Here is an 18,836-nt window from a genome sequence, read left to right on the forward strand (position 1 = left end):
AATACATAACAAATGTGAAGAAAAGTGCAACGTGCAAGATTCTCTTCACACCAAGTCGTTCATTTCTCCCATGGGATTATAGCTGTGAACAACATTCCTTTTTTTTTTTGGTTCTCTCTCAAAATAACTACAAATAAAAAGAAAAGGAAGAGAAAAAAAAGAAGAAGAAAATGTATGCACATATCTTAAAAGGAAACAGAAAAAAACTGTATGGAAAAAAAAAAATAAAAAAAAATAACCAGCCGCTGTGGCGAAGTGGTTAGTGTCGCGGACTGACGGCAGGGAGGACGTGGATTGGAATCCAATAGAGGTGGGTTTTTCGGCCCATGGCCAGCTCCTACCTAGAGTTGAGTGTGCTATGGGCTTAAATGGGGAGACTGGGACCACACAGTCGAGTGTCATCCACTTCATGGATGCGTCTTTGGGTGTGTTGCTCTTATTACCTGACCAACACTGCAAGTGTCTGTATCTCTCGGGCCTGGTTGACGCCAGGATATTATTATGAAAGGAAGCGTAGAGTACAGCCTTGTTACGAAGTCCCAAACCAAAATGGACCTCCATAGCAACATCGTCATCATCATCGTCATCCTCCTTCTTCATCATTACCAATATAAACAAAAATGTCCCAAAGTGTGTGGCCTTTCATGCCCTGCTGTCATGGTGACCTCAGATTCGATACCCCTCCACTTCTGTGCTTGGGGTGAGTCCTGTCGATGTCGTCAGTGTCAGCAGATTCATGGTGGGCTGTAGTTGGAGGGATGTGGCAGCGGTCTCCACTCTGGGAGGGACGCTCACTCAGTCTGGCTCCATGACTAAGCCAATATTGTCATCAGTAGGGGGCTTAGTAGGTGGTGTCCTAAGTATGCTGAATCAGAACAGGCACCACTGAACACCACGGAAGGGACTCAGCAGCAGTGCAGGGTCTCCTCTGGTGTGTCGCCTCCTGGCGATCTAACATCGATGGTTCCTTGCGGACTGCTGGTTCTGGGACTGCAAAAGATGAACCCGGGTGTAGTTGTGTATGGGTGACTTGGAATGAGCGGCGTGGGAGCAATGCCACTGAAACAGTGCAGATGGGGCAGCAAAAAAAACCACCTTTTTTTTTTTTAATGAAATAAAAAACATTTATATATATCTGCTTATGCAAAGGCTGCTATCTACACCCCCCAACACACATCACTCTCAAAACAACAAAACAAAAGATTCTTCCCATTCATACATCCAAAGAACAGAATGCGAAACGAGACAACAGCATCTCATTATCACACAACAGAACACATCCAAAGAGGCTCAGACACAGAAGAAACTGTTTTAAAAACCCAGAGGTTCTGCAATTCTGGATCCAATCTATTCTAGCAAACTTCATACATAATTATATCACTGAGCAGAAGAAGAAGTAAAAAAAGAGGAGTGTCATTTCAAGATCTCAGCAAAGAAAACTCCAGGGAACAAACTTCCAAAACATGTTCAGCATTTTTAAGATGTATGCGTGCTTTTATTCCACAGAATAAAAAAAAAAAGAAGGTAAATAAAAAACAGGATACAGGGGGTTCATGTTGAAGGAGGAGGAGGGTGTGGAGGGGGAAGGGGGGGGGGGTACATATGGGACCAGTAAGGGGTCTGTGTCAATTTCAAGGTGTCGCAGTGTTCGGACAGATCCATATACAGCACACCACATATGCTGTTAGTTTAAAAAAAATTTTTTTTTTTTTAAAGGTAAGGGTGGTGAATAAAAGGAGCCAAGTGAAGGGGGATGTGTGGGGGTGGTGGGGAAGTGGGGAGGGGTGCATTAAGAGGGAGGAGAGTGAAGGGGGATGTGTGGGGGTGGTGGGGAAATGGGGAGGGGTGCATTAAGAGGGAGAAGAGTGAAGGGGGATGTGTGGGGGTGGTGGGGAAGTGGGGAGGGGTGCATTAAGAGGGAGGAGAGTGAAGGGGGATGTGTGGGGGTGGTGGGGAAGTGGGGAGGGGTGCATTAAGAGGGAGGAGAGTGAAGGGGGATGTGTGAGGGTGGTGGGGAAGTGGGGAGGGGTGCATTAAGAGGGAGGAGAGTGAAGGGGGATGTGTGGGGGTGGTGGGGAAGTGGGGAGGGGTGCATTAAGAGGGAGGAGAGTGAAGGGGGATGTGTGGGGAAGTGGGGAGGGGTGCATTAAGAGGGAGGAGAGTGAAGGGGGATGTGTGGGGGTGGTGGTGAAGTGGGGAGGGGTGCATTAAGAGGGAGGAGAGTGAAGGGGGATGTGTGGGGGTGGTGGGGAAGTGGGGAGGGGTGCATTAAGAGGAAGGAGAGTGAAGGGGGATGTGTGGCGGTGGTGGGGAGGGGTGCATTAAGAGGAAGGAGAGTGAAGGGGGATGTGTGGGGGTGGTGGTGAAGTGGGGAGGGGTGCATTAAGAGGGAGGAGAGTGAAGGGGGATGTGTGGGGGTGGTGGGGAAGTGGGGAGGGGTGCATTAAGAGGGAGGAGAGTGAAGGGGGATGTGTGGGGGTGGTGGGGGAAGTGGGGAGGGGTGCATTAAGAGGGAGGAGAGTGAAGGGGGATGTGTGGGGAAGTGGGGAGGGGTGCATTAAGAGGAAGGAGAGTGAAGGGGGATGTGTGGGGGTGGTGGGGAAGTGGGGAGGGGTGCATTAAGAGGGAGGAGAGTGAAGGGGGATGTGTGGGGGTGGTGGGGAAGTGGGGAGGGGTGCATTAAGAGGAAGGAGAGTGAAGGGGGATGTGTGGGGGTGGTGGGGAAGTGGGGAGGGGTGCATTAAGAGGGAGGAGAGTGAAGGGGGATGTGTGGGGGTGGTGGGGAAATGGGGAGGGGTGCATTAAGAGGAAGGAGAGTGAAGGGGGATGTGTGGGGGTGGTGGGGAAATGGGGAGGGGTGCATTAAGAGGGAGGAGAGTGAAGGGGGATGTGTGGGGGTGGTGGGGAAGTGGGGAGGGGTGCATTAAGAGGGAGGAGAGTGAAGGGGGATGTGTGGGGAAGTGGGGAGGGGTGCATTAAGAGGGAGGAGAGTGAAGGGGGATGTGTGGGGGAAGTGGGGAGGGGTGCATTAAGAGGGAGGAGAGTGAAGGGAGAAGAGCAGAGGATACACAAGAACACACACAAGCAGAGCTTTTCTGCATGATGCAGACATTCCATCAACTGTACTTCTGCCAAATTTAGGAATTAAAATAAACAAAAGTAATATACCTCCATTATTAATAAAAAGTGATCAGGAAATAAAAACAACTGAAATGCCCACTGCAGAATTATCAAAATGTCCCCAGCATTGAAAATAATAATAATAATAAATATAACAATAATCATTCTTTCACATCATGTATGAAAATGCACATATTCACACAGGTATGGAAGACAGACAATAATATTATTAATATTACATTTTCAAAATAAATTTAAAAGTTCTCCACTGTTAATCATATAGTAATTTTCAAATAAATGAAATAAATCTGGCAACAATGAAATCTTTATCGCACACGCACACACACACACACCCCCCACATAGAATATCTCTGGCTGAAATGTCCATGAAAATGAAAGAGAGGATTTATTCTTCCTTTTCCGTATTTCTTGTCTGAAGTTCAACAGTTCTGTGTTCATCTTTTATCTTTATTGTTGCTTACACTTTACAGAGAACTGAAAGAAACAAATCATGAATGCCAACTCTCCCCCTCACCCCACCCCCATGCCCCCTCCCCACCCCCCAAAAAAACCCTGATACATATTATAACTACACCACCCCTTCAGTAAATTTCATTACTGCTGGAGTAAAGCTATCCCAGTGCAGCTACCACTCAACAGCAAAGATTTGGCCCCCATCACTGGTACTACAGGTAAGTTCCTTTATCCCCTCACCTTCGAACCTGGCCAAAAATTTCATGCTTGTCTTTCAGCTGATTTTTATGAGAACATTTAGGTCTTGTCTCCACGCTGGTACGACAATATGATGGAAAGGGCCATGACAAAAGTTCACACACACAACAGAAAGAAACTCGGTAAAACCAAGTACCATCACCTGTCTGTACAACAGTATGACTCATGCTGGATTTCCTGTTTTCTTACTTATTTTCCTTACCAAACAACTGAAATTTTAAAAATTAATAAATAACAAAGCCAAGAAGATCATGTTTACAAATCCACATGGCTGTGCCAGCCTCAGCTGTAGTATGACAGTCAGCTGTGTCAAACTATGGCCATCAGACAGACAGCAGACATGGCAACTGCTGTCCCAACTATCTGGACAAGAATTTGATTATAGTGGAGAGTCTTGCCCAAGTTACACCCCCACTCTCTCAGCCAAGAGGGTTTTAGGACAATCGGCGCTGGAATAGTCCCCAGAAGCCAACCACCCTCCAAGGCTGCAGCACCAAGAGCCAGCGCGATCTTGCCTCCTGGTATGAGAGTCATAGTTCTTCACAAAAGACAAAGCTGTAAATGAATTCCCTTTGCAGTGGAGAAACCACTGATCATAAGCTGTACACCTGACACAAAAAAGAGCACAGTATGACAAACCAGTCTTACAGGCACACTGTTCCAAAACACAGTCATGCTGCTCAAACACAAAGTAAAAGACCATGGAAGAAAACAGGTTTTGTTGACCCACTGTCAACGTTATCCATCATTCTTCAAAATGCAGCCTTTGTTTGGATCTGTATATTTTCAAACAATGAAAATACAAAATAAGAACAGTTTACTCAAGAAAGTAAGCATATAAACTATAAATATAAAATAAAAAATTTTTCAGGAAAAAAAAATCAACAAGTTACTGTTACTCTGATCATGAATCTACACTCTACCAAAATCAGGATTGCCCTGTGATGTCTTATCCCATTGAAAAAGAAAATTGCAAATCCACAAAGCGCTTATCAAATACCTCCTCCATCCACCCCCCTTCCAACCTTAATCTTCTACCCCAACAACCAAACCTTTGCCTCCAATTGTCTCTTCTCAAAACAATAATTAGCTTCTCTTCTCAGCAAGGGTTGAACGCATAAATAATGAAATCACACACACACAAACACACACACCAAAGACCTTGTCCGACTTCCAAACCAAACAGAACATAACACGAGTACAAAACAATGACACAACTGCTCTTTTCTTTTCTTTTTATAACAAGAATGATAATAACAACAGAGAAAAAAAAATGTCTAAAAAGGCGGTGTTCAATCCATCACTATATATATATACAAGTTTCCATCACAATACGCTATGAAGAGAAGACAGACAAGAGAGAAGACGAAGAGGAGAGAAATGCGGTGGTGTTCACAGTGATCCTTTGCCAGAAGGCTGACGCTCCCCCCCTTGCCCTGTTTTCACAAGGGCTGGTATGGGTCCCTGAGGGCGCGCAGCACATAGCCCTTGCTCTTGATGATGCCGCGACACCTGACCAGCACGGAGTAGCGGGCCACCCACAGGGCTGACCACCCCACGCTGTCCTGCTCCGTACCGCACTGCCGCACCGCATCCTTCAGCTGACCGCTGGGCAGCAGCTCTGCAAAAGGCAAGGCAATGAGGGTGAAAGGTTATGAAGGTTAATAAAGGTCCTATTGCCTTTTACAGTCATCGGGGGCAGTGGATTCATATCGACCACGTCTAGGGTTCAGCACAGGAAGGTGGGGCCCCAACCTCTCCTTCCACCGTTTTTAACTCACTCAGTACTGCCAGTTAGCTCCCCTGACTTTCGCCCACAGACGACCCCATTTGTATGGGTATGAAATAAACTCACCAAAAAAACAAATGTTGGAATCTACATCTATGAACTGAAAGCTTCCAATCTGATCAGTAACATAACAAGTTAGCTAGGGACAATACATAAAACATCCTCCCTTCTTATGCTATCATCCAGTGAGAAGATGAAAGTATCCATATTTTTTGTTCGAAATTTGCACACACTGATGACGTGTAAATGAACTGAAGAAAGCACACTGAGTTTGGAACATACTGAACTTAGTACATTATATAGCCCCGATAGGGCCCCTTCATCTAATTCTGCTGTCTGCCTTCGGACTGAGAAGAAACTGGGTCAGACGCCATTGTTGACACACACTGTTCATGTGAACCAGTCACCGCCAAAATAACTCTCCTGCTCGTGAGCACAGCAACACACTCTGCATTTATTGGTTGCAGTGGAGAGTGGAAAGGTCAATTAAGATATTTTTAGCTTGCAATGTCAATATACAGATTAGGTGCCACTCCAAAAATTCAAAACTACGTAAAGCTATGACAGGGCTCCTTTGTCTGAAACAGTTGTAAACAGTTGGGCCATGATCAGGACTCGCTGTCCGTAGTGAGTTAAAGGTCCGATGGCCTTTTATGGCAACTGGTGAAGTGGATTCATATGACTGTGTCTATGGCTTAGCACAGAAAGGCAGGGTAACCCAAACCTCTCTTTCCACCGTTTTAACCTTCCCCAACCAAAGTCAGGTACCCATTCAACACCTGGGTGGAGTGAAGAAAATGGGAGTAGTGTCGTTTCAAAAGGCACAACATAATGCCATCACAGGGCCTCGAACCCTGATCACTGGTGAACACTGGATCAGAAGTCCAATGCTGAACCGATTCTGCAACGACACCTCCAGAAAGCAACAAGACAGCATGAACTTCAAAGGAAGATGTACTGACAAATCCATGTACAGAGAATGAGCCGACGGGACAGATACCTGGCATAAAATTTCACAAAGGTTGAGTCCAGAGACAGACAGGCGCAACAGCCAAGTGGTTAAAGCACTGGACTTTCAATCTGAGGGTCCATTGTTTGAATCCAAGTCACAGCGCTTGGTCAGTAAAGGTGGAGATTTTTTCCAATCTCCCATGTCAACAGATGTGCAGAGATGCTAGTGCCTGAACCCCCTTATATGTTTACACATGCAGACAATCAAATACACACACTGAAGATCCCATAATCCATGTCAGCATTCAGTGGGTTATGGAAATAAGAACATACCCTGCATACACTCCCCCCAAAAAACAGAGTATAAGAACATATCCTGCATACACTCCCCCCAAAAAACAGAGTATGACTGCCGACATGGCAGGGGTAAAAGGGGTCAGAAACATAAAAGCCCACAAACAATCGCACACCAATAAAGATGGTCATAAATTAAAATGAAACAAAAACAAAAACAATTGATCCCACAGCAACAGAGATAGTTAAAAATTCAAATGGAATGAAAATTAAAATAATCAATCCCACAGCAATAGAGATGATTACGAAATTTTATGGAACAAAAACCAAAACAATCAATCCCACAGCAATAGAGATTATTACGAAATTTTATGGAACAAAAACCAAAACAATCAATCCCGCAGCAATGGAGATACTTAAAAATCTAAATGGAACAAGAACCAAAACAATCCCACATTATTACAGATGGTTACAAATTTAAACAGAACAAAAACCAAAACAATCCCACTCCAATAGGGATGGTTGAAAATATAAATGGAACAAAAAAAAATTCGTCAGTCAGGTGAAAGCAGGGTGGACAGACAGGTATGTATGTACCTGGAGGGTCATTGTGGGTTTGAAGCTGGATGTCGGCCTGTTTGGCGTACTCCGTCAGGTCTTTGGGCACCACACAACACGAGGCTGGGTTCACCTGGTTGATGCTGGGCTTCACCTGCCACACAGTCCATTCATCACCATAGGGAAAGGGTGTGTGTGTGTGTGTGTGTGTGTGTGTGTGTGTGTGTGTGTGTGTGTGTGTGTGTGTGTCTGCTCAAAAGTTGCTCAAAGTTTTCAAACTTTCCCCTGTTTTCATCATGACTTTCCTGCCTTGACAAATCGTTAACATACTCTTGTTCTTGGACGCACTGAGAACAGATTTTAGTGGGTGTGGGGGAGTGGGATGGGTGTGAAGAGGGTCGAAAGCTTCAAACTTTTCCTGACTTTCTGACAATGACATATCACTAATTTATATATACTCACTTGTTTCCCTAGAGCATTGAGAATGGACCTCATGACTTTCCCGCTTTAACTCTTTCACCACCAAATTTCTGTGTGAAAAACACTCCCCAGCGCCAAACATTCTAGAAACTATGCTCTCAGTCAGAGGCTTCCCTTAATGCCAAAACAACATAATGCACTTGTTCACTTCAAACTGGGTCAGGGAGAAAAGGTTAGTCATTGTTCTGTTGGCTGGGAAACTGGCTGCAGCTGTCAAGCTGTGCTATAATGTGAAAAATAGTCTTGTTACCATGGCCCCTCTATGTCAACAAAATTTGGCCTATGGTGGTGCACTATCCAGTGAATTAAAGTCGCCTGTGGTGGTGAAAGATTTAAGTGGGTAGGGAATGAAGATGGTGGGGGTGGGGAGGGGCGTGGGGTGGTGTGGGGGTTGAAAAGCTTAAAGCTTTTCATGACTTCATCACAACTTTCCAACAATAACAAATCACTAATTCATATATATATATATATATATATATATATATATATATATATGGTCCCTTGTTTCTCAGGAGCACTGAGAATGGACCTCATGACTTTCCCGCTTTGAAGAAGAAGATGGGTGGGGGTAAGGGTTGGACTCACCCTGGCCAGCTGGTAGAGCTGGGTCAGCTTGACCTTGTCCAGGTCGGAGACGCCAATGGAGAAGACCCTCTTCTGGTCAACCAGCCCCTCCAGGGCCTGCCAGTAGGGCTTGATCTGCTCCACCTGGATGTCGTCCTCGCTCTCAAACATGCTCAGCGACAGCAGCACCGTCTCCACAAAGGAGCAGTCCAGCTCTGTGATCACTGGGAAGATGGACAGAATATATGGTTAACTTTGTACTGCCAGTAAGCTCCCCTGACTTTCCCCACAGATAACCCATTTGTATGGGTAAGAAATAAAATCACCAAAAAACAAATGTTAGAATTTATGAACTGAGAACTTCCAAACTAATCAGTAAGATAACACATTAGTTGAGGACAAAATATAAAACCTCCTCCCTTCTTATGCTATTATACAGTGAGATGATGAAAGTATCCATTTCTTGTTTAAAATTTGCACACACTGATGACTTGTAAACAAATTTTGGAAAGCACAAAGAGTTTTAAACAGATTGAATTCAGAACATTATACATCTACGATAGGGCCCATTCGTCAAATTCTGCTGTCTGCCTTGTGACTGAGATGAAACTGGGTCAGATGCCATTGTTGACACGCACTGTTCACGTGAACCAGTCACCACGAAAATAACTCTCCTGCTTGCGAGCACAGCAACACACTCTGCATTTATTGGTCACAGAGGAGAGTGGAAAGGTCGGTTAAGATATTTCTAGCTCATAATGTCATTATGGAAATTAGGTGCCACTCCAAAATTCAAAACTGGCCCTTGGTCTGAACAGTTGTAAACAGTAGGGCCCTGAGTGGGGCCTTTCGTCTGGAGTGAGTTAAGTCATTCTACCCCACAGCTTCATGCCTGCTACATCTTCCCTGGACCAGCACTACATGAGATCACTGCAGAAAAAATCCAGGTGCTTCACTGAAACGGCGAAAACTGATGGAGAATTGTTGATCTAATCAGTCAAACAAAGCTTCATTTTCATGCTTCAGGAATCCATGTAAGCACTGGCACGCTGGATTGCGCTGCATCTGCCTAGCAGTCGTGGTGCAGCAGATATATAGGGATTTGTCTGAAAGCAGTAATGCCTCCTTGAGAAACTGAAACTGGTCATTGAGCGAACAAGGAAAGGGCACTGTTGTTTCTTTTGGGGGGATGTGTCAGGTGGTGGAGTAGTTTCATCATGATGATTGATGATTCATGCTGACTGATTTAAAATAAGTAATTCATAAAAATAAGTTAGTGTGTGTGTGTGTGTTCCATTTTTGTGTTCCACTCTTCTTTCTTCTAAACATCCTAATGTACACAAGCAATAAAATATATTTATAATTATATAAAAAATTTTTTTTAAAAACACACCTAGGACTGTCTGCGAGCAGTGAACATTGTTCACTTTCCATTGTTTCAGACATGAAAATACAAACCAGCACCCCCCCACCCCCGCCCCCACAGAATTTATAAACCTGCACACACACACACACACACACACACACACACACACAGTTTCAGTTTCAGCAGCTCAAGGAGGCATCACTGCGTTCAGACAAATCCATATACGCTACACCACACCTGCCAAGCAGATGCCTGACCAGCAGCGTAACCCAACGCGCTTAGAAAAAAAATCGCAGTGCCCAATAGGGGACACGAACCCCTGACCCTCAGATTAAAAGTCTGATGCTCTACTGACTGAGCTAACCGGGCTGCTCAACACACACACACACAAATATAATAATGATATTAATAATATTGATAATGCTATATCTTTGATTAAACGACCAGCGTTCTGAACAGCAGTGGCTCACACTCACCTTTGTTAATGGCCTCCACCACAACATCCGGCGACTGCTCAGCGCAGATGAAGAGCTTGATGATGACCTTAAGCTCTCCACGCTCGTCCTGCAGAGACTGCTGCTGCTGCTGCTGCTCCAGGTCCACACACTCCAGGAACCTGACATACTGACATCACACCACACCACCGATTGTACTGACATCACACCACGGATTGTACTGACATCACACCACCGATTGTACTGACATCACAACATGGATTGTACTGACATCACACCACGGATTGTACTGACATCACACCACACCACGGATTGTACTGACATCACACCACACCGCGGATTGTACTGACATTACACCACGGATTGTACTGACATCACACCACACCACGGATTGTACTGACATCACAACATGGATTGTACTGACATCACACCACACCACGGACTGTACTGACATCACACCATGGATTGTACTGACATCACACCACGGATTGACATCACACTAAGATTGTACTGACATCACACCACAGATTGTACGGAAGTACTGACATCACACCATGGATTGCACTGACATCACACCATGGATTGACATCACACTAAGATTGTCCTCACATCACATTATGGATTGTATTGACATCACACCAAAATTTTACTGACATCACATACATTATGAATTGTACTGACATTACATCATCAACTACTGCCATCACACCACAGATTGTACTGACATCACACGACAGATAGTACCAACGCACATCACACCAAGATTGTACCAACGCACATCACACCAAGATGGTGATATCACACCACAGATTGTACAAGCTGATATTATACCAAGATTGTACTGACATCACACCATTGTACTGACATCACAGCAAGATTGTATTGACATCACAACATTTCTCGTATAGATTTTGTTTTCTAGGATAATACTATTTATAGGATATATATATATATATATATATATATATATATATATATATATATATATATATATACATATGCTCTAAATGAAGAGCTTTCTTTTTCAGTTGAATGAAAATTAAATGTACATTAGGCTGTGCCCCTTTCCACCGCAATGACAGGTTGCTATTTTTTGTACAAATATTTACATTGGAAAAGACATTTATTCTGTTGTACATAAATGATGATAAATATTACTGTGTTTGAGGCAACTGGGTGATGCAGCATATTCAATCTCTTCCAGCAAACAATCTTGGAGGGCATGCAGCTGACGCAGTAGAAGCTATTGTACAGTTCCGAGGCTGGATTCACTGATGAATGAAAGGTACTAATCATTGAAATTCATACTGGCATTTTTAAATCCTTGACTGAATCTGTTTCAAATTTTCATTTATTTCTTTTTTAAATTGTTATCAATACTATTTTCATATCAGTGCTAAGAATATTTTATTTGATCTTTTTTGCTTTCATGTTCATAAAAGGCTCTTGGGTCCTGATTTGTCTAGAACAGGAGGGATGATACAAACAAAAACGAGAATTTGTTGGAAAGGTAATCAGTGCTGTCCTAACACACGTGTACATATGTATTTTGTGGAATTTGTGAATATGCATACATGTCTGTATTTCTCACTAAAAAGTTCTTGAGTAAATGTGTGCACAGTCGATTTAAAACTTTGTTTTAACACTTTTTACACGCAGCTAATGTGTAATTGAACGTATGTCTCTCTCCCTCTCCCCTCTCTCTCTCTCTCTCTACCTGTTTATGATAGGTGATGGATCATGATAAGGACATCCAAGAAGTTCAATTCAAATGAGTGAAATTGAAAAACAAAGGAACATACTACACGTCACCAGACCGAGACGACAGAGCCTGGATCAGTGCGACCTGTGTGAAAAAAAACTCTACAGAAACCATTCCTCACTGCAAGAGTCCAGTTCATATTCCAAATGGAATAAGAAAAAAGGAATGATAAAACTAACTTTCAAGATGACTATTGATATATCAGATTCTAGCGGAGGGGCTTCATCACTTTCATTTCATTCTGACCCTGTTTTAATTCATTTTTGTAATCAATGTTTTTTAATACCTCTTCAGGACCTGTTCATCACTGCAAGGGACCAGTTCATGTTCCAAATGCAATAAGAAGAAAGAAGGAATAATAAAACTGAAATGAGTACAGAAAAAAACAGTTGTGTCATGACAATGAGAAATGGTGTCCATGTTACCATGAAGATTTATATTGAATTTATCATTTTGTAAAGAGTAGAATCATTTAAATTCATATTTTGCACTTAATTCATACGGTCATCATTTTAATTTCACTGTCATCTCATTTTGACCCTATCATTCTAAATGTGATTTGAATTCATTTTTTTAACTACATTGTTTTAGTTTCGTAAAGAATGTATTCAAAGCTAAATTTCACTACTAATCTGAATTTTAAAAAAAATTATAATGATGAGGTTTCAAAACTGCTGTGTGAAGTCCATGTTACCATCAGGAAGTCTGTTGGTGGCCTGTTTTAAACATCCACTTCATCCAGCCAAAAAATAATAATTCTTGCTCTGGAAAGCAGAAATAACATCAGGTATGGTATTGTTCTTGAAATTTTTTTAATTTTTTTTTTCCCTAAGATTGTAACTTTTTTTGTTTACCCTATGTCACATATATGTGAAACCCCTTTTTGGAGACTTACCCACACACAGAAGCACACACACACACACACACACACACACACACAAACTCACAATCAAAAGACATGACAGTGCTGTCAATCTACAGTTGTCTTGTCTAGTCTGACAACCTACACTGGCTACAGTTGTCTTGTCTTCTCCTGTACTGGACTGGACTGGCATGGATTCATTATGTCACAACAGATTTCTCTGAGTGAAATTTGGGCTGCTCTCCATTGGGATAGCGCAGCCCTGCAGTGCACAGCCACTTTTTCTTCTATTTTTCTGCCAACAACTGAACAACTTCCTTTCAAATTCAAGTTGGACTTTTCAACATATTTTTTTCCAGGGCTAAACCTTTTGTTACTGTGGGTTCTTTTTTTTTATTATTAATTGTTTCATCCAGCTGAATAGCATCTAGACCGTCACTCAAGGTCCAGTGGAGAGGGGAAAATTCTGGCAAGTGTTGAATTCTATCCTGTAGGCCCAGATTTTCTCTGCTCCAAGGCGGATGCATTACCACTAGCCCAGCACACCACCTAAACTAAAAGGACCTCCATGCATACACAGTTGATTACCTGCAGTTCTGTTTTGTCAGCAGCATCAAAATGCTTCTTCACAGCGGCCGTGATACATTCTGTAAGCTGAAAGGGATCATCAAAGTCAACTTTATTTTCAATCTAATATCTGAAAGATAAATAATAAAGTTCTTTTCTTCCCCCTTGAATACTCAAACTTGTGTGACTGCACTGATATGGGTTTTGAGATTTCTGAGGACCAACTTCAAACAACCAAACAAAATTAATCATTATTTCCAAGCAATAGAACTTTGTACACCATAAAGTACCTTGACACAAATTGTTTCTAAATCAGCAACATACAACAAATCAATGACTTTTCCACATGACATATACAACTTCAGCCCACTTCTATTTCTTTATTTGTTGGTCTGTAACTCCCATTTTCATTTGTATAAAATCTATATCTATCTATATATATATATCTCTCTCTCTATATATATATATAATACATACATACATACATACATATATATATATATATATATATATATATATATATATATATATATGTATATATACACAAGTGGGCTTTTATGTGTATTACTGATTTTACCAAAGCCATGCAGGCAGTAATACTCTGTTTTCGGACAGTCCAGTTCTGACACCTACAACCAATCCAGCATAGTTCTGAAGAAAAGAAAAGTAAGAATAACTTCAGATCTCACCATACAAGGCCAAATTTATTAAATATGAGTAACCTGAACACTGAACAAAGTTGCAACTCATAATCATCTATCTATCTATCTCTTTTTAAACCTTGTTTGTTTAATTAAATCAGTGATTTTTTTTTTTCCCCATCCAATGGAATGATTATCATATAAACTGTGTACTTCAGTACTCCAATTCTGATCTGTATTTTTTCAAATTTCTTAATTCATTGAATTTTTACATCTGACTGTAGATATATATAAAAAAATTGACATAGTTTCAAAGGATAGATTATTTTCACTTGATCAATTCACAAAATAACCTTTTTCAAAAGTCTAAAATTTAGCTTTATACTACATGACTGAATCTAGTAACTGCCAAGTCTACTTTTTTTTTTCTTTTTCTTTTTTTGAAAAGCAAGAACTGATTTAATCTCTATGACATGAATAACTTTTTGTCAAAATCAACTGCTTATTTTAACTAATTCTAAATCTGTTGTTTAGCTTCTGACAATCAGCCTGAGCACACACAAAGAGCATACACAACAGAGAGATACTGAGGAGAGGGGGATAATGAGAAAGCTATTTTACCAGAGAACCAAAGAGTAACAACAACTATAAATATATATATATATATATATATAGCAAGACAGAAACTCAGAAAGCAAGTATGGAGACACATAGCGTGTGCACGCACTCACACACACACACACACACACACACACAGTGACACACACACTCACACACACACACAAACACACACACAGAGTTTTAGTTTGTCAAAGAGGCGTGACTGAGTTTGGACAAATCCATACGCTACATCACATCTGCTATGACAAGCAGCATAACCCAACACAGTCAAGCCTTGAGTGCATAATTTATAATATATATGTTTGTGTTCCTATCAGAGTGGATTTTTCCACAAAATTTTGCCAGAGGACAACACTCTCGTTGCCATAGGTTCTTTTTCAGTGCACCAAGTGCATGCTGCATATAAGACCTCGATTTATTATCTCATCTAAATGACTTTTTTAGATGCTCAGTTTGATTTTCCAGTCAAACTTGGAGAAAGAGTATGAGCAGGATTTGAACCTAGATCCTCAAGGACTCTTTACCATTCTGCACCTTTCTCCCCTGAACACACACACACACACACACAGTTATTACAGAGAGAGAGAGAGAGAGAGAGAGAGAGAGTGCACACACACACACACAGAATGTTATTAAATAAATTTAATTTTCTAAGGGAAATAGACTTGAGCAAGACACTCTCCTTTTTTCACTCTGCCCTTGAAAGGGAAAAATCATTACATCATTAAATATCAAAACAGGATATAAATCATAAATCATGGATGTACACAAATAACAGACAGACATTTACAATGCTATACATTTGGAGATCATCTGGAGAGACAGACAGACAGAGAGATATACAGACAGATGGAGAGACAGACAGAGACAGAGAGAAGAGGAGGGGACAGAGGGACAGACAGACAGAGAGATGAGGAGGTTGATGGAGAGAGGGGTTCAGACAGAGGAACTCAAGATGGGGAAGGGGAGGGAGGGTAGATAGCCAAGGAAACAGCAAATCTCACCAACACCGACAAACGCATGCAAAACCCAAATGTCACTGCCACTGACGAAGAAAACCCCAATGTCCCAATTCGATCATCTAAATGAATGAAACTGTTAGAGTACATGCGAAGTGGTCTTATCACTTTCTTAGTTTCGTAAAGCATGAACGATGGCAACCGGGAACTATGTCTCCATCAATGGCCCATCGATACTCACACGATTCCTCACGACAGGTAAATCCAGCTTACCTCCACAGTAGGATTTTGGCTTGGCTTCCTTTTCAATCTGTTCCAGTTGACGATGTTGCCTGTTCTAACCTCCAGTTCGCTCACTTTGGGAATGATTGGGATTTCATCCGCCATGTTGCCAAAGCTACGGAAACCACAAGGGGCAGTCGATTCCAGATCAAGAGGGTTGACAGGGTCTGCAACAGGATAATGTTGACACAGATTTCGCCTCCTTTAGGTGGACAGCTTTGTTCAGCCGATAATATATTTAAGATCAACTGTCGTTTGCACTAAACCTAATAAGATCCCAGACGATCGGTGAGAATTAAGTGTTGTAGAGCGCTTAAAAACAATCGGATCACGGGAAATACAATGATTCAGCACTTTTTCGTTAGGGGGAGGGCACTGTGCTAGAATTTTCTTTACAGGTCAGTGGGAGGGGGAATTTTGCTTAGTCATTTTTAAGTGTGTGTGTGTGTGTGTGTGTGTGTGTGTGTGTGTGTGTGTGATCCCTTTTCACTTTATTTCCACTTGCAGATCAATTGCTTAGCTTCGACTTGTAAGTGATGTTATTGATGCCACACTGGTGGATTTGAGAAACAGCACATTTCATATAATTATTTCCAAGCCACGACACGGTGTTGTAAATGTGCTCAGACTTGCGTTTTTCACACCACACCCACTGCAATCTTCTAAACGACCCTGTCTGAACGACTGAGAGATATACATAAATATTGCACAGTTAATAAAACCTCATCAGTGACGTGATTATGTATTTACGGTTTTACCAGATTCCCCCACCACCGACCCCCAGTTTTCTGCACCGGTTGATATCACATCAAATCAGAATCGACTGATCAAATTTGACTAACCGCTGATGCACTTTGTCACAGTTATTCAACTTATTGTTTCTTTTCTTCTTCTTTTTTTGTTTTTCCTTTTTTAATCAAAAAGTGTTCAGAAATGTCAGTTTCAATTTCCCGATAACTTTCTCAAGTTACGTTGTCGTAACTCTGTTTTTTCCAGGCTGCACTACGAGGGCAGGCAGTGGTGAAGATGATTTCTACTTAATTGTGAACTCAGTTTTGGTGAGGCGAGCCGCCTACAACTCATGCAGTTATACATTTCACACGTAAATATGAATAGAATTCATAATCAATATAAAATCATATGTATAAATGCACATAAATTCTGTATCGCACGGTTGAAATACATTCCATTGTTGACTGATGATGAACTGCATGAAACCGTTAATTAATTCCTCTGACGACTGATGTTCACCGACGCACGTACGCCGCGGCGTGCAAGCCGTGCACACACACACACACACACACACACACACACACACACACACACACACACATCCACAAGTAGAAACTATTATATGTCCGCGAAAAAGAAATCAATAAATAACTGATAAAGATCAACTACGCAGAAAACAGTTCCCAACTTTTAACGGAAACACAACAAAGGGCAATGTGGAGCTTTCTAAATGCATAGTGGTTGTTTCCCTGCGACTGATGGGGACTGCAATTGAAAAATATTCTTGAAATCTTTCTTTCTTTCTTTCTTATATATATATATTTCTTTCTTTCTTCCTTATATATATATATATATATATATATATATATATATATGTGTGTGTGTGTGTGTGTGTGTGTGTGTGTGTGTGTGTGTGATAAACATACATTTTAGTGAATATGTATAGTGGATGAACTGAAACCGCTGAAATTGCTTGAATGTTACAATTCAGTTCACTTCATCTTGTTTTTGTTTGTTTTGGTGTGTGTTTTTTTGTAGTAAAGAAAATGCACATTTTTACAGTAGAAAAAAAATAATGACAGCATTTTATCCTAATTTGTACTGAATGGTGCACAATGCATACACAGCGATCGAGAAAATAATTACCCGTAGCTTTTTTTTTTTCTTCCCAATTCAAACAGGTTTGCGTGAGGCATACAATTGAGGACTGTAGCCAGACCGGTCAACATGTTCAATTTCTTACTCTTGTTTTTCTCTCAGATTTTCGTTTAGCCTTTTGACGTGTTTTTATGTGTGCATTTTTAGAATGAAGGCTGAGACTGAGATCGAGCGAGACAGGCATAACAATACAAAATCTCGGGGCCTTCGAATTCATATATGCTTTTGAAATTTTTTAAATGGATCAGTTAGCAAGGTTTAGGTTTCGTTTCGGTCATCAGTCACTGATGTCAGCATTCAATAATTATTTCAGTTGAAAATTTAATGACCGGTTGATGTGGCAACCAGTCTGTCACTTATCTCATCGGATTTCTAGTAAAATCAGTCATCATCATAAAAGTGTCTTTGTTGTTTTCTCTTATTCTCGTGCAAAACTGACAATCGCCGGCGACTTTGCAGTTTCGAACTTCAGTCAGAAAACAGAATATCAGTGCAATCGTTACTGTTAGTCTACAGTTCCAGGTCGAGCAGACTATATGAATTGGTGTCGAAAAAACAAAACAAAAAAACTTGGAGGCTGAGCTGGGATATCTGCAGCATTCCACCTTTCAATACTCGGCTTCCTAGTAACCGTCCAACCGCCTTAACAACGAGCTCGTCCATCTTGGTGCCCGAAGCCTACTCCTTTCAAGCACCGTGTGTAGACCTTACTGTTGCCCAAGGCGTTACCCAGGAGACGGGCCGTAGAGCCTCGCCTGCCTCCTGCCTCGCATGGCTGCTAAACCACACCTCTCCGACTTGGAGTACTCTATCCTGCCCTCTTAAGTTCAAATATTCTGTAAAGTGTGGACACATTTCTGGTATCTATTCATCTTAGTCCAGCCTGCTCCTCACAAGGTTTAGATACAGCCTTAAGTATGTTTATCCGTACTCTGCTCCCTAG

At 41.6% G+C, this 18,836-nt stretch overlaps 1 protein-coding gene and 1 non-coding gene across 2 annotated transcripts; both read right to left on the reverse strand.

Annotated features, from left to right (window-relative positions):
• Nucleotides 1-2,480: 2,480 nt before the first annotated feature.
• Nucleotides 2,481-16,338, reverse strand: LOC143275720 (glutamate--cysteine ligase regulatory subunit-like). The gene is made up of 6 exons (XM_076579993.1): nt 15,995-16,338; nt 13,522-13,587; nt 10,331-10,478; nt 8,510-8,712; nt 7,484-7,598; nt 2,481-5,473 (listed from the first exon to the last, which is right to left on the reverse strand). The coding sequence occupies exons 1-6, from the start codon at nt 16,106-16,108 to the stop codon at nt 5,295-5,297; spliced, it is 825 nt and encodes a 274-aa protein (XP_076436108.1). The 5' UTR covers nt 16,109-16,338; the 3' UTR covers nt 2,481-5,294.
• On the reverse strand, nt 10,151-10,223 carry Trnak-uuu (transfer RNA lysine (anticodon UUU)). The gene has a single exon. It is a non-coding gene; the product is annotated as a tRNA-Lys (tRNA).
• Nucleotides 16,339-18,836: the final 2,498 nt, after the last annotated feature.

Source organism: Babylonia areolata, chromosome 31 (genome assembly GCF_041734735.1).
Source record: "Babylonia areolata isolate BAREFJ2019XMU chromosome 31, ASM4173473v1, whole genome shotgun sequence".
NCBI classification, from domain to species: domain Eukaryota; kingdom Metazoa; phylum Mollusca; class Gastropoda; order Neogastropoda; family Buccinidae; genus Babylonia; species Babylonia areolata.